This window comes from Megalobrama amblycephala, linkage group LG7 (genome assembly GCF_018812025.1).
Source record: "Megalobrama amblycephala isolate DHTTF-2021 linkage group LG7, ASM1881202v1, whole genome shotgun sequence".
Classification (NCBI taxonomy): Eukaryota; Metazoa; Chordata; class Actinopteri; order Cypriniformes; family Xenocyprididae; genus Megalobrama; species Megalobrama amblycephala.
In genome coordinates, this window is record NC_063050.1 from 4,353,633 (window position 1) to 4,367,111 (window position 13,479).

At 38.4% G+C, this 13,479-nt stretch overlaps 1 protein-coding gene across 5 annotated transcripts; it reads left to right on the forward strand.

Moving 5' to 3' along the window:
* The first annotated feature begins 346 nt into the window (after positions 1–346).
* On the forward strand, positions 347–8,827 carry LOC125271078 (NACHT, LRR and PYD domains-containing protein 12-like). 5 transcript variants are annotated; one of them, XM_048195011.1, is made up of 9 exons: positions 348–572; positions 1,689–1,897; positions 1,977–2,090; positions 2,172–2,285; positions 2,473–4,536; positions 4,656–4,829; positions 4,951–5,124; positions 7,443–7,489; positions 7,653–8,827. In XM_048195011.1, the coding sequence occupies exons 2-9, from the start codon at positions 1,764–1,766 to the stop codon at positions 8,180–8,182; spliced, it is 3,351 nt and encodes a 1,116-aa protein (XP_048050968.1). In that variant the 5' UTR covers positions 348–572; positions 1,689–1,763; the 3' UTR covers positions 8,183–8,827. The 5 variants fall into 5 exon arrangements, with proteins under 5 accessions (XP_048050972.1, XP_048050968.1, XP_048050970.1 ...); XM_048195015.1 differs by lacking the exon at positions 1,977–2,090 and having other exon boundaries at positions 347–572; positions 2,476–4,536; XM_048195013.1 differs by lacking the exon at positions 2,172–2,285.
* Positions 8,828–13,479: the final 4,652 nt, after the last annotated feature.

Sequence of the window (13,479 nt, forward strand, 5' to 3'; positions counted from 1 at the left end):
GCCAGGGATGATCAGTCCATGACAGCTGCATCCTATTGTGTGATGATTTATTTTAGTGCTTAACAATTTCTATAGCTTACACTTCACTACACTGGACGTTGCTGTGGACACTGAGGCTAAATGCATAAGCTTCCATGCAAAGAGTTCATTGTGTTTAATTAGATAAAAGTTGGTTTAACGGAATGCAAATCATTTTCTTTGGGAAACCATGGAAGTCATTTTTATTGGGGATGCATTTTGACTTACTGGCTAGCTACTTTTCCCACTAAGTACACATGTTCTGAAATGATTGTGAATTGGGGTTGATTTACAGTATAAATAGCTGCTGGGGGACTGATTGTGCATTTGTTATTATCTCTCTTCTGACTGCCTTAATAGCATGCATTTTTCTTTTTCAAAACATTGTTTGTTTGTTTTTTTCCCCCTGACCTGCTTCATGAAACTCCTCCTTGAATTCTGAATAAAGATGCTGTAACAGGTAGAACAGTTAAAACTGAAAGCAAAAACCCAGCTTTTCATTTGCGAGGAAAGAGGCTGAAAAATCAACGTTGACCCGCAGGATATTTTTTAGTGTGAGTACATTTAAACTACATGACATGATTAGACAGTTTTAAACTAAAAATATGTTACCACCTAAAGCCATTTGTATAGAATTCACCTGCTTAATTCACATTTGTTTGACCTGTCAATGTGCCCACTGAATGAATGTCCTTTTGCTATTTTTTGAAAAAAATGAAAGCATTAAAAAAGCATTTACTAAACAAGTAAAGTTTTCCAATGGTATGTTCAAGTCAGGCAGCTGATTTAAATCTATTTATTTACTAGAAATTACTTAGGTTTGACCTGAATCAATTTATGTTTGCATAGAATTCACCTGCTTGGTTCACATAAATGATGTCAATGTTTTTATGATACTTTTTATGAATTGTATAGCCTACAAGAAAATATACTAGATTATACTGAATGAATTGTAAAACAGGAGTGTGAAAAGTTATGTGCTGAAATCACGCACGTCTGACACCGATGACGAAATTTGAGATGGAGTGGGTGCGGCATATGTTGAAAGACTGTTTTGAAAGACTTTTTTATACAGAGAACATGACTTTATTTTACCAGAGCAATCTATTTGATGTAAGCAGCATTTGTGCACTAAGTTTGAGCACTTTTTTAATAAAATATGGAAATTATCTGTTTTCATAAACAGATGGGAAATGAATTCATGGCCCTCGGTTTTAAAGTTCTATTTTTGTGTGTTTCCTTGTGAACCAGTTTTTCTAGTCAGTGTGGTTTCTAAAGTGAACTCACATGATCTGATCTGAAGAGTTTGAAAAAGTTTTACACTCAGTACATATTTCCAGTAGTACGTTCAGATTTTTTTTTTTTTTTGCAATTGATCATAAATTAAAAGTAAATAATACTAATAATTACAAATGTAAAATTCATATGCCTTTAATTAATTTGGGTGCAATTCATCGCATATTAACACAAAAACCAGTGCTATTAATTATTCACATCCCTAGTCCAAACTTATTAATGGACAATCATTTAAAGCAGCTGTTATTGCCCAAAAGAAACTAAAAAGAGTTTCAGTGACCTTAGATGAATGATGACCCAATTATTTTTTATGTTGTGTTCTTTATGAAAAATGTGAATTGTGTTCCATAAATTGTTGCATATTTTATTTGAAGGAATGAAAAACAGCAAAGCTTACATCTAAAACTAATCTCTATGAGAGGCTGGAGGATGAGGACACTGCCTCTAAAATGAGTCTGAATGAGGAGATGGAAGTGAGGGGCACTGCAGCTTCTCCAGAACCCAGCTGTGTGTCTATAAAGAGTGACACATTAATAGCTGAGCCTCCTAATTTCATTGATGAAGCAGTGACCTCTGACCCCAGGTAAGACAAACTATGATATTGAATAGACCTCATGAAATATAAATGGAGATTGACTGAATCCTTTGATTTATCTCATGAGGCTAAAGAATCAAAAAGCAGTATCTCCAGAACCCAGCTGTGCGTCTATGAAGAGTAACACATCTATAATTATGCCACCTAATATCACTGATGAAGCAGTGACCTCTGACCCCAGGTAAGACAAACTCTGATTCTGAATAGACCTCATGAAATGTATAAATGGAGATTGACTGAATCCTTTGATTGATCTCGTGAGGCTAAAGAATCACAAAGCAGCATCTCCAGAACCCAGCTGTGTGTCTATGAAGAGTAACACATCTATAGGTATTCCTCCTAATATCACTGATGAAGCAGTGATCTCTGACCCCAGGTAAGACAAACTATGATATGGAATAGACCTTAGGAAATGTAAAAAATGGACATTGAGTCATAGTAGTCATAATTAAAAATGCAAAGCTGGGCCAGTCCTAACAAAATTGTCTAGTGCAAATAATTCTCCTATTCTCCCTTTGTGATCATTTCATTATGATTCAAAATGAATATCTTCTTTCACTCAGCAGTGAGAGTGAGGATATGATCCAGGTTCAGTCTAGATGTGGAGTTTGTGAGCAGGTTCTGAGAGATCCGGTCTCTGTCACTTGTGGACACAGTTTCTGTAGACACTGCATCAGTTTCTACTGGGATCAGTCTAGACAATCAGAAGACTTTGACTGTCCTCCATGCAGAAAGAGTTCCAGAACACGTCCTGATCTACAGGCACACATAGTCATGAGAGGATCCAGCTCTGCTCATGATTACACACAAGCAACCCTGCAGGAGATCGGAGACCTGCATAAACCAGTGAATAATGAGCAACAGAGAGTCAAAGACCAACACAAAACCAGCATGAAGATAAAGTATGAGAGATTATTTGAGGGAACCAAATTCCATGGGAATGAAACCCTTCTGAACAGGATCTACACACAACTCTACATCATAGAAGGAGAGAGAGAAGGAGTGAATGAAGAACATGAGGTTTTACAGATGGAGAACACAGCCAGAACAAAATACTCAAAAGACACTCCAGTCTGCTGCAATGACATCTTTAAAGCCTCACCTGAACCAGGATGTGAGGAGAAAGACCAAATCAAGACTGTTCTTACTAAAGGCATCGCTGGAATTGGAAAAACCGTCTCTGTGCAGAAGTTCATTCTGGACTGGGCCGAGGGAAAAGCCAATCAGGATGTAGATTTCATGTTTGTGCTTCCATTTCGAGAGCTGAACTTGATCCGAGATCATCAGTACAGTCTTCACAGACTTCTACTGGACCTTCATCCTGAACTTCAAGATCTGGACTCAAAGATTTATGAGGAGTGTAAAGTTGTGTTCATCTTTGATGGTCTGGATGAAAGCAGAATGACACTGATGTTTTCAGATGCTCAGAAAGTTTCTGATGTGACTGAGACTTCATCAGTGGGTGTGTTGATGTCAAACCTCATGAAAGGAGAACTGCTTCCCTCTGCTCTCATCTGGCTCACCTCCAGACCAGCAGCAGCCAATCAGATTCCCTCCAAATACATCAACCGTCTGACAGAAATTCAGGGATTCAATGAGCCTCAGAAGGAGGAATATTTCAGGAAGAGAATCAGTGATGAGCATCAAGCCAGCAGAATCATCTCACACATCAGAAGAGCAAGAAGCCTCCACATCATGTGCCACATACCCGTCTTCTGCTGGATCTCATCCACTGTGCTTCAAAAGCTCATGAAAGAAGATCTGAGTGCAGAAATCCCTCAAACTCTAACTGAAATGTACATCCACTTTCTGCTGATTCAGATCAACATGAGGAATCAGAAGTATGAAGAGAGAGATCCAGAGAAACTCCTGCAGTCCAACAGAGACATGATTGTGAAACTTGCTGAAGTAGCTTTCAAACAGCTGATGAAGGGCAATGTGATGTTCTATGAGGAGGACCTGAGAGATAGTGGCATAGATGTCACTGACGCCTCAGTGTATTCTGGGATATGTACTGAGATCTTTAAGGAGGAATCTCTAATTCATCAGAGGAAAGTCTACAGCTTTATTCATCTGAGCGTTCAGGAGTTTCTTGCTGCTTTTTACGCCTTTTACCATTATGTAATGAAAAATGTTGACACATTGCAGTTTATTGATGTAGTGCATAATCTGCTTAAAGGTGCAGTAGATAAAGCCCTTGAGAGTGAGAATGGACAGCTGGATCTGTTCCTGCGGTTCCTGCTGGGAGTCTCATTGGAGTCCAATCAGAGACTCTTACAGGATCTACTGACACACACAGAGAACAGCTCAGAGAGCATCAGGAGAACCACACAGTACATTAAAGACAAGATCAAAGATGGACATGGACTCTCCACTGAAAGATCCATCAATCTGTTCCTCTGTCTGCTGGAAGTCAAAGATCAGACTCTGTCCAGAGAGATTCAGGAGTTTGTGAAATCAGACAAACACTCAGAGAAGAAACTCTCTCCTGCTCACTGTTCAACAATCGCCTACATGCTTCAGATGTCAGAGGAGGTGCTGGATGAGCTGGACCTCAAGAAATACAATACATCAGATAAAGGTAGAAAAAGACTTATACCAGCTGTGATCAACTGCAGAAAAGCCACGTGAGTGTTTAATCTTGTTACTGTGAAAGGTTTTCACTAACTAGAATTAAGGTTTTTGTTATGCTTACTTATACATCTTGAGAATATTTAGCTTATTCTCTTGTTCTGCTCTGTTTCAGCCTTGCTGGCTGTAATCTCACTGGTCAGTCCTGTGAAATTGTGTCATCAGCTCTACAATCCTCAAACTCTGTCCTGAGAGAGCTGGATCTGAGTAACAATGACCTGCAGGATTCAGGAGTGAAGCTGCTCTCTGATGGACTGAAGAGTCCAAACTGTCAGCTGGAGATACTGAGGTGCTTAAGTATAAGGGATAACGTACAGTCAGCTGGTCATAATGGGGATGTGTGTCTGTAGATTATCTGACTATTGATGTGTGTCTGTAGCTGATCATTCTAATGATATCCCTCTCTGTAGGTTGTCTGGCTGTATGGTGACAGAGGAAGGCTGTGGTTATGTGTCTTTAGCTCTGAGTTTAAACCCCTCACACCTGAGAGAGTTGGATCTGAGCTACAATCACCCAGGAGAATCAGGAGTCCAGCTGCTCTCTGACAAACTCAACCATCCAAATTATAAAATGCAGATACTCAAGTATGTGGGGCAGTAACTGGGGTTTACTCAAGATCACTAATAGTATTCATCTCAGTTGAGAGATTTAAGTCAGAGTTTCTCAAAGCAGTTCCATGGACCACACCACTGCACTTTTTGAATGTATCCCTTATCGAACACCCTCAATTCAAACCTTGCAGCTTCTACCAGTGAGCTGGTGAGTTGAATCTGGTGTATTAGTTGAGGGATAGATCCAAAATATGCAGTTGTAGGGCATGTCTGGGACAGTTGTGAGAAGCACTGATCCAATTCTGATCCAACTCTGCAATCACTCAAGATGCAGACATGTAAGAAGCTGACAATTAGCTGAACATATACTTGTTTAATTAATGACACTCAGCCTACATTTTAAAAAAATCTTTATTTGAATATGGCAACATGATACCTCGTTCTACAAAATTTCTATGATTAAATTTCTGACTAAAACTCCTCCCCCATCAGCCAGTCACTAAGCTGATGTTGACTGATGTTAGTAAGCACGTTGACATCATCCATAGCAACAAAGTCAACCCTGCCTTAGCTTACTCTCAGCTTAAGACTTCTCTCTATTCCTTAGTAAAAGTCTCAGCAGCTTTGTGAATTGGTTTTAAATGAAAACTTTTAACTAAGAACTTTTACTGCGATTTAGGAGAACTCTTAGTGGTAAGATAACATGTTTTGTGAATATGGCCCTAGATCTCTGTGTGGGTCATATTGTCTGTTGTAGGACAATTTCAACTATTTCCCACTGACTCACTAAATCAATTAAATATAAATAACCATCTTAAAACAAATGTTATAGTGAAGCATCTAACGTGCTGTAGAAACTTTTAGACGGTACTGTATACACTTGGGATGCCACAATTCTCGATATAATATTTAAACCATTCAGAACGACATTCACAGTTCAATACATGCTTTTTCAATTTGTGTTTTTTCGGTTTTGCATTTAAATAATTTCCATGCATTTTATTTCTCTCTGAATTGCCTCTGTTTGCCCATGAGTCTATGCACTGAGATGAGGAAATATCCAATCACTATGCACTAAAGTTAGTGGGTGCTTAACCACGCTTGCAGTGCTGCAGTCAGATTCCACACTTTACAGGTGAGCGGTGAAGTGAGGCTGCAGTACGAGGAAGTACCACCATCTGTTCAAATCTGTGGTGTGGGTAGGGGTGTGCAATATCACCATTTATGATCGTGGATTATTAAAAGGTCTCCACAAACTGCTTTTGAAGGAATATTGTAGTATCGTGCTACAGTACATATTCTATCATTTGCACTTCTGGTGCTTCCATCCCAATATACTGTACAATGCGATGACAGTGGTGGATAAAGTACTTGAAAGCTATACTGGAGTAAAAGTATAGAAATCTTACCAGAAAATGACTTTGGTAGAAGTTAAAGTCAAGTTAAGTAAATTTAAAGAATATTACTTGAGTAAAAATTTTAAAGTATGTGATATTATTTGTACTTAAGTATGAAAAGTATTTTTTTATATATCAAATGTACTGAAAGTAAAAGTACTAGTAAATGCAAAATACAAAAGAAGTGAAAAATATTATTAAAAACTGTTCTATGTACAGTTGAGCAGCAAGATTGTGTTCAATTTTAACTCTCTTTCTTACATTTTGTTTACTTTGAATTAAAAAAATTGGCAACATGTTCATTGTTAATTTTAAATATAGATAATACTAATATAATTATAATAATAATTATAAATAATAATATAATTATACCTTGATCATTCATGTTAATTCATAGTGCATTATGTATGAGACAACTTTAAAATATTTAAATGGAAATGCTGAATAAGAAAAAAAAAACACTCTGATGTGCCAAGCCATCAGAAAATCGTGGTTAAAAAAGGTATAGGTATGTATTGAACTGTGGGCTAACTGTATTGTGGCATCCCTAGTATACACACACAGGTATAGGTAAATCATCATTAAACAATGTTTTAACAGATAAAATAAATAGTTTTAGTTTTAATTTACTGTTGGATTTTACTTGTACAGTTTTTCAAGACTTCTGAGCTGGGCTCCCGTTTTCACTTTTTGAGTGCCTCATTTTGGTAAAGTGCTCACTGATATTTCAGCTGCTTCTTGCACACTAATGGTTAACCTAATGGTTAAAGAGTGGGACTTGCAACTTGTAACACACACTGCTGTGTGTATGCACTGGGATTGGTAAAACACAGAGCACAAATTCTGAGAATGGGACACCACACTTGGCTACAAATCACGTCACTTTTACTGTCACTTTCACTTTCACGATCAAACATTTATATATTTTTTGTCTTTATATATGCCTTTTTCTAGTTTGGATCATGGAGAACATTTCAGAATCACACCAGGACTAAGAAAATGTATGTCTTTTCCCTCTTACACACACACACTCTCTCTCTCTCTCTCTCTCTCTCTCTCTCTCTCTCTCTCTCTCTCTCTCTCTCACACACACACACACACACACACACACACAGAGCTCTAAAACCATGCTTACTGTACTTATCACTCTCTTCTTGTGTTCAGATGCCTGTGATCTCACACTAGATCCAAATACAGTCAACAATCAACTCATGCTGTCTGAGGGGAACAGGAAGGTGACACATATGAAAGAGCAGCAGTCGTATCCTGATCATCCAGAGAGGTTTGATACATACCCTCAGGTTCTTTGCAGAGAGAGTCTGGCTGGACGCTGTTACTGGGAGGCTGAATGGAGTGGGAGAGTTACTGGATTAGCTGTGACATATAAAGGAATCAGCAGGAAAGGAGTGAGTGACTGTGTATTTGGATGGAATGACAAATCCTGGAGTCTCTTCTGCTCTGATAACAGTTACATTGTTTGTCACAATAATGACAGAACTGATTTAATTGCTCCTTCACCCTCCTCTACTAGAGTAGGAGTGTATGTGGACGTGTCGGCCGGCACTCTGTCCTTCTACAGTGTCTCTGACACACACACACTCACACACTTACACACATACAACACCACATTCAATGAACCCCTCTATGCTGGATTTAGGGTTTATGATGCTTCAGTGTCTTTGAGAAATATCTGAACCATCACAAACAGTCTCTTTTTCAAGCATTCACAAACTTTCTTGCATAAAACAACTCACACAGCTGAATGGTGAAATGTAATTTGTGTTCATACAGAGGTGTCATATGGTATTTGCATAAATAATGATTGTTCTTGAACAGGTTTCCCCAAACATGTCGCGGTCTGTCATTGGTCAGTAATCAATCGTGTCAGTAAATGATGTTTTTTTTAACAAAGTTCGGGTGGAGCACATTCAGATAATCTAACCAATCAGCGCGAGAGGAGGCATATATATATATAGCAAACTCACCTTGGTTCCACTGCAGATTTTTCCAGCATCCCTCCTTCACCCAACTCTTCACTCTTGATTATTCTGAGGTCCAAGATCTGAGCCCTCTCCCCGAACAGCATGCCAAATATGCATAACCTTATATAATTAAATGTAATTGTGAACTAGTGAAACATTGTTTTTTTTCTCTCTGTCTACTGTTTTAGTTGTTACAGCTCAGGAAAGTCATCAGTGGATTTTGAAACATTGCATTGTCATGCTAATTATTACTCAAAAGTAGTAATTTTAACATTGTATAACCAGAGTTTAAGTCCTATCATTGTACTTTGGCAAGCTGTTGTCTGTTTGTTTGTACATATTAAATAAACAAGGTTTTGAGACTTTAGTTTACAGTTTTTTTTCGATTGCTAAATGACAGTGTGCACAACTGGAGCTACATGTGCAAAACTCTAACTACAGTCTGCACTACCAACAGTCACCTGAGCTAAACAGTTCACATCACCTGCAAAACTCATTCCAAGCAACACAACTCTTAACACATGGCTCAAAACAAGCTCAGTGCAGCCAAACACTGTGCACAACCCTCACTGAGATAACACACACTGTCACTCAGAACACACTGAGAGTAAAAACACTAGCATCAAACACCAACACAGAACATACAAACTTTTCATCTTTACAGTTTGAACAATTTCAGTGACTTCATACAAAGTAATATTTTCTTCAAAGAAAAGAGTGACATTCTTTCACATGATTTATTAAAATTTTTAGAACATAATTCTTTACAGTTTTTTTCAATTGCTAAACGACAGTGGGCACAACTGGAGTCACATGTGCAAAACTCTAACTACAGTCTGCACAGCAGCAGTTCATGTGGACCAAACTCTAGTTCGTTTTTCATTGCTTGAACACAGTTTTCAAAACTCTACACACTTATCCCATGACTTTAACCACAACCTGCACAACACTGTGGATTTACAGCACTTTGTTCAAATGCTAACACACTGCTGTCAAAACTGTGAACCACACATTCAAAACACAATAGATTTCAGCCTTGTGCCTTTCAAACACTGCTGATTGCAATTTTGCAGGATTAGCCCCTCAGTTATTTGTTCGAATTACAGTAGAGTTTCACAATTAGAGTTCGCTTTTTCAAAACAATAACAAAGGCGTAGCTGGGTGACTATGCCTTTATCATCAAACTAACCACAGGCTCTACTCTTCAAGGCAAGGCAAGGCAATTTTATTTGTATAGCACATTTCATACACAATGGTAATTCAAAGTGCTTTACATAAAGAAGAATAATACAAATAGAACATAAGGAATAGAAATAACAGTAAAAACAGAGAATTTTGCTATCTGGATGGATGAGCTAGGAAGTCTCGGAGAGTTTTTTGTTGTTGTTGTTGTTGTGCATCAGAGTGGATCTAAACGGATCTATCCATCAGAGCAGATCTGAATGGATCTTCCCCACATGACAGGACTGCTACCTGTTAAGGCACTTCAAACTGATACACAAAGTTTCAATCTCCCCTTTTGCCAAGACACCTCAAACTGCACCACACAGCCCTAATCCCCCCTTCCGGAGATATCTTATCTATTCAACACAGTTCAAATTTCCCCTTTGGAAATTTCCCCCTTTGGAAAGTGTCCTGACTGTAATCCAGAGATATCTTAACCATGCACCACAGCTCAAATTTCCCCATGGTTTGTACCAAATTTTAACCTAATCACAAATGCTATCTTCCTAATTCTCCCAGCTCTCTCAACCAGACAGCAATATTTAAAATGCATTAAAAGTCAGAAAGCAAGATGATACGTAAAAGATATAAAATACATTAAAAATGAAATAAAAACAGGAAAAGGAATTTAAAAGAATAAAAAGATAATACGTATAAAATAAAATGCCAACAATTCGGACATAGCACAGCTCAGATTTGAATGTGGCTACTGTTGGAGCACACCTGATCTGTTCTGGAAGCTGGTTCCAGCTGCGGCTGGCATAACAGCTAAAAGCAGACTCTCCTTGCTTTGAGTGAACCCTTGGTATTTTTAAGTGTGTTGATCCTGATGATCTGAGTGATCTGTTTGTATTCTATGAGCATATCTGCAATGTATTGAGGTCCTAGGCCATTGAGTGATTTATAAACAAGTAACAGTACTTTAAAATCAATTCTAAATGCAACTGGAAGCCAGTGCAAGGACCTGAGGACTGGTGTGATGTATGTTTTCTGGTTCTGCTCAGAATCCTGGCAGCAGCATTCTGTACGAGCTGCAGCTGTCTTATGGTCTTTTTGGGAAGACCAGTGAGGAGCCCATTACAATAATCCACCCTGCTGGTGATGAAAGCATGAACAAGTTTCTCTAAGTCTTGACTGGAGACAAAGCATCTAATTCTTGCAATATTTTTGAGATGATAATATGCTGATTTAGTTACTGTCTTTACATGGCTACTGAAACTCAGGTCTGACTCCAAAATCACACCAAGATTCCTGACTTGATTTTTAGTTGTTTGACCCCTAGAGTGAAGGTACGTGTTCACTTTGAGAACTTCATCTTTGTTTCCAAATGCAATGACTTCAGTTTTGTCTTTGTTTAACTGAAGGAAGTTGAGGCACATCCAATTTTTAATTTCATCAATGCATTGGCACAGGGAGTCAATGGGGCTGTAGTCGTTAGGTGATAGGGCTAGGTAAATCTGGGTGTAATCTGCATAGCTGTGATATGCAATTTGGTTCTTTCTCATTATTTGGCTCAGTGGCAGCATATATAGGTTGAACAGGAGGGGTGCGAGTATTGAACCTTGAGGGACTCCGCATGTCATGGATGTCCACTCAGACTTATGGTCACCAATACTCACATAATAACCTCTCCCTTCTAAGTATGACCTGAACCATTTAAGGACCATCCCAGAAAGCCCAACCCAGTTTTCCAGCCTGTCAAGAAGAATGTTGTGATCGACAGTGTCAAACGCAGCACTGAGATCGAGAAGAACCAGCACTGATAATTTACCTGAATCTGTGTTTAGGCGAATATCATTTATTATTTTTATGAGTGCTGTCTCTGTGCTGTGATGCGGTCGGAAACCAGATTGAAAGTTGTCAAAATATCCATTCAAGCTTAAGAACTTGTTCAGCTGATTGAAAACAACTTTTTCAATGATCTTGCCTATGAAAGGAAGATTTGAGATTGGTCTGTAGTTGCTCAATATGGTGTTATCCAGATTGCTCTTTTTCAGGAGGGGCTTAACAACTGCAGTTTTCAGGGATTTTGGAAAAGTCCCAGAGAGAAGTGAGGCGTTTACCACTTCTAGGAGATCTGCTTCTAAACAGTTAAACACGCTTTTGAAAAAAGATGTGGGAAGTGTGTCAAGGGCGCAGGTTGATGTTTTAAGGTGTTGTACTGTTTCTTCCAAAATTTTACCATCAATTGCTTCGAAAACAGACATAATAGCTACTTTCTGAGGTTGTAATCTGATCTGTTTTACCCCGGTGCAGCTCAAGGATGTGCTGATCGCCTTTCTGATATTATTAATTTTCTCAGAGAAGAAGGAAGCAAACTCACAGCATTTGCTGTCTGAGAGCATTTCACTAGGAATCTGACTTGGGGGGTTTGTTAGTCTCTCTACAGTAGCAAAAAGATTGCGGGTGTTGTTTAAGTTTCTGTTTATAATATTTGAGAAGAAGGTCTGTCTAGCTTTGCCTAGTTCCACATTGAAAGCATGAAGAATATCTTTATAGATGTGATAATGGATTTCGAGTTTTGTCTTTCGCCACATGCGCTCAGCTTTTCTGCATTGTCTTTTCATATTTTGCACTGCTGTTGAGTTTCTCCACGGTGCTTTTTGTCTGCCACTTTTCTTTCTGACTTTCACAGGAGCAATGTTATCAATAACGTTCTGTACTTTTGAGTTAAAAGAATCAAGGAGAAAATCAACAGAGTCTGCAGATATGCTTGGTGTTAAAGATATAACCTTCATAAACAGTGCACTAGTATTCTCATTTAAGCATCGCTTTTTGACCGAGACAGATCTAGCTTCAACAGTTGGAGAGATCAATATATCAAAGAAAATACAGAAATGATCAGATAGCACTACATCCTTAATGACAATGGATGAAATGTTTAGACCCTTACTGATAATTAAATCGAGAGTGTGTCCACGATTGTGTGTGGGTCCATGTACATGCTGAGTCAGATCAAAAGTATTCAAAACTGTTAGGATTTCTTTTGACATATTGGATTCTGCATTTTCTATGTGGATGTTAAAGTCCCCAGTAATAGCAAAACAGTCAAACTCTGAGGAAATTGCTGATAACAGTTCTGTAAAGTCCTCCACAAAGGCTGGAGAGTATTTTGGAGGCCTGTAGATAACTATAAGTAGAATGCGAGGAGCACCTTTTAACACAATACCCAAGTATTCGAAAGACAAGTAATCACCAAATGACACTTGCTTGCATTGATAGACATCTTTAAATAGAGCAGCAACACCTCCACCTCTCCTAACAGCTCTGCAGACACTCATAAAAGTAAAGTTAGGAGGGGCTGTTTCATTCAGGATTGTTGAACTGCAACTGTCTTCAAGCCATGTTTCATTTAGAAGCATAAAATCTAGGTTGTTTGTGGTTATTAAGTCATTGACTAGAAATGATTTATTTTTAAGTGAGTGGATGTTTAAAAGTGCTAACTTAACAGTCTTACTTTCTGTCTCTACAGTAATCTTAGTTTGACGTGGAATAGGCAGCAGATTAAATGGGTTTGCCAAACGATTTGAGAAGGCTTTAGGCTTTCTATCACATAATAAAACAGAAATAGAGAAAGCAACAGGCACACTGGGTTCCCGCTTGTTCTGTAAACTTTTGATAAAGTCACTGTTATCATAGCGGGGACCCGACACACATCACTGAGAGCTGTTATCAGCACAATGATAACCCCAAAAACTCACACATACCAGAAATCAAAATAATAGTTCCACAATAATAGAACATCAAACAATAACAGATCTCTCCCTATATTAATATTGAGAAAA

Coding starts and splice junctions, on each gene's coding strand:
- LOC125271078 (XM_048195011.1), top strand. CDS start 1,764: ATGAGTCTGAATGAGGAGATGGAAGTGAGGGGCACTGCAGCTTCTCCA. Junction 1,898..1,976: donor GCAGTGACCTCTGACCCCAG/GTAAGACAAACT, acceptor TTATCTCATGAG/GCTAAAGAATCAAAAAGCAG. Junction 2,091..2,171: donor GCAGTGACCTCTGACCCCAG/GTAAGACAAACT, acceptor TGATCTCGTGAG/GCTAAAGAATCACAAAGCAG.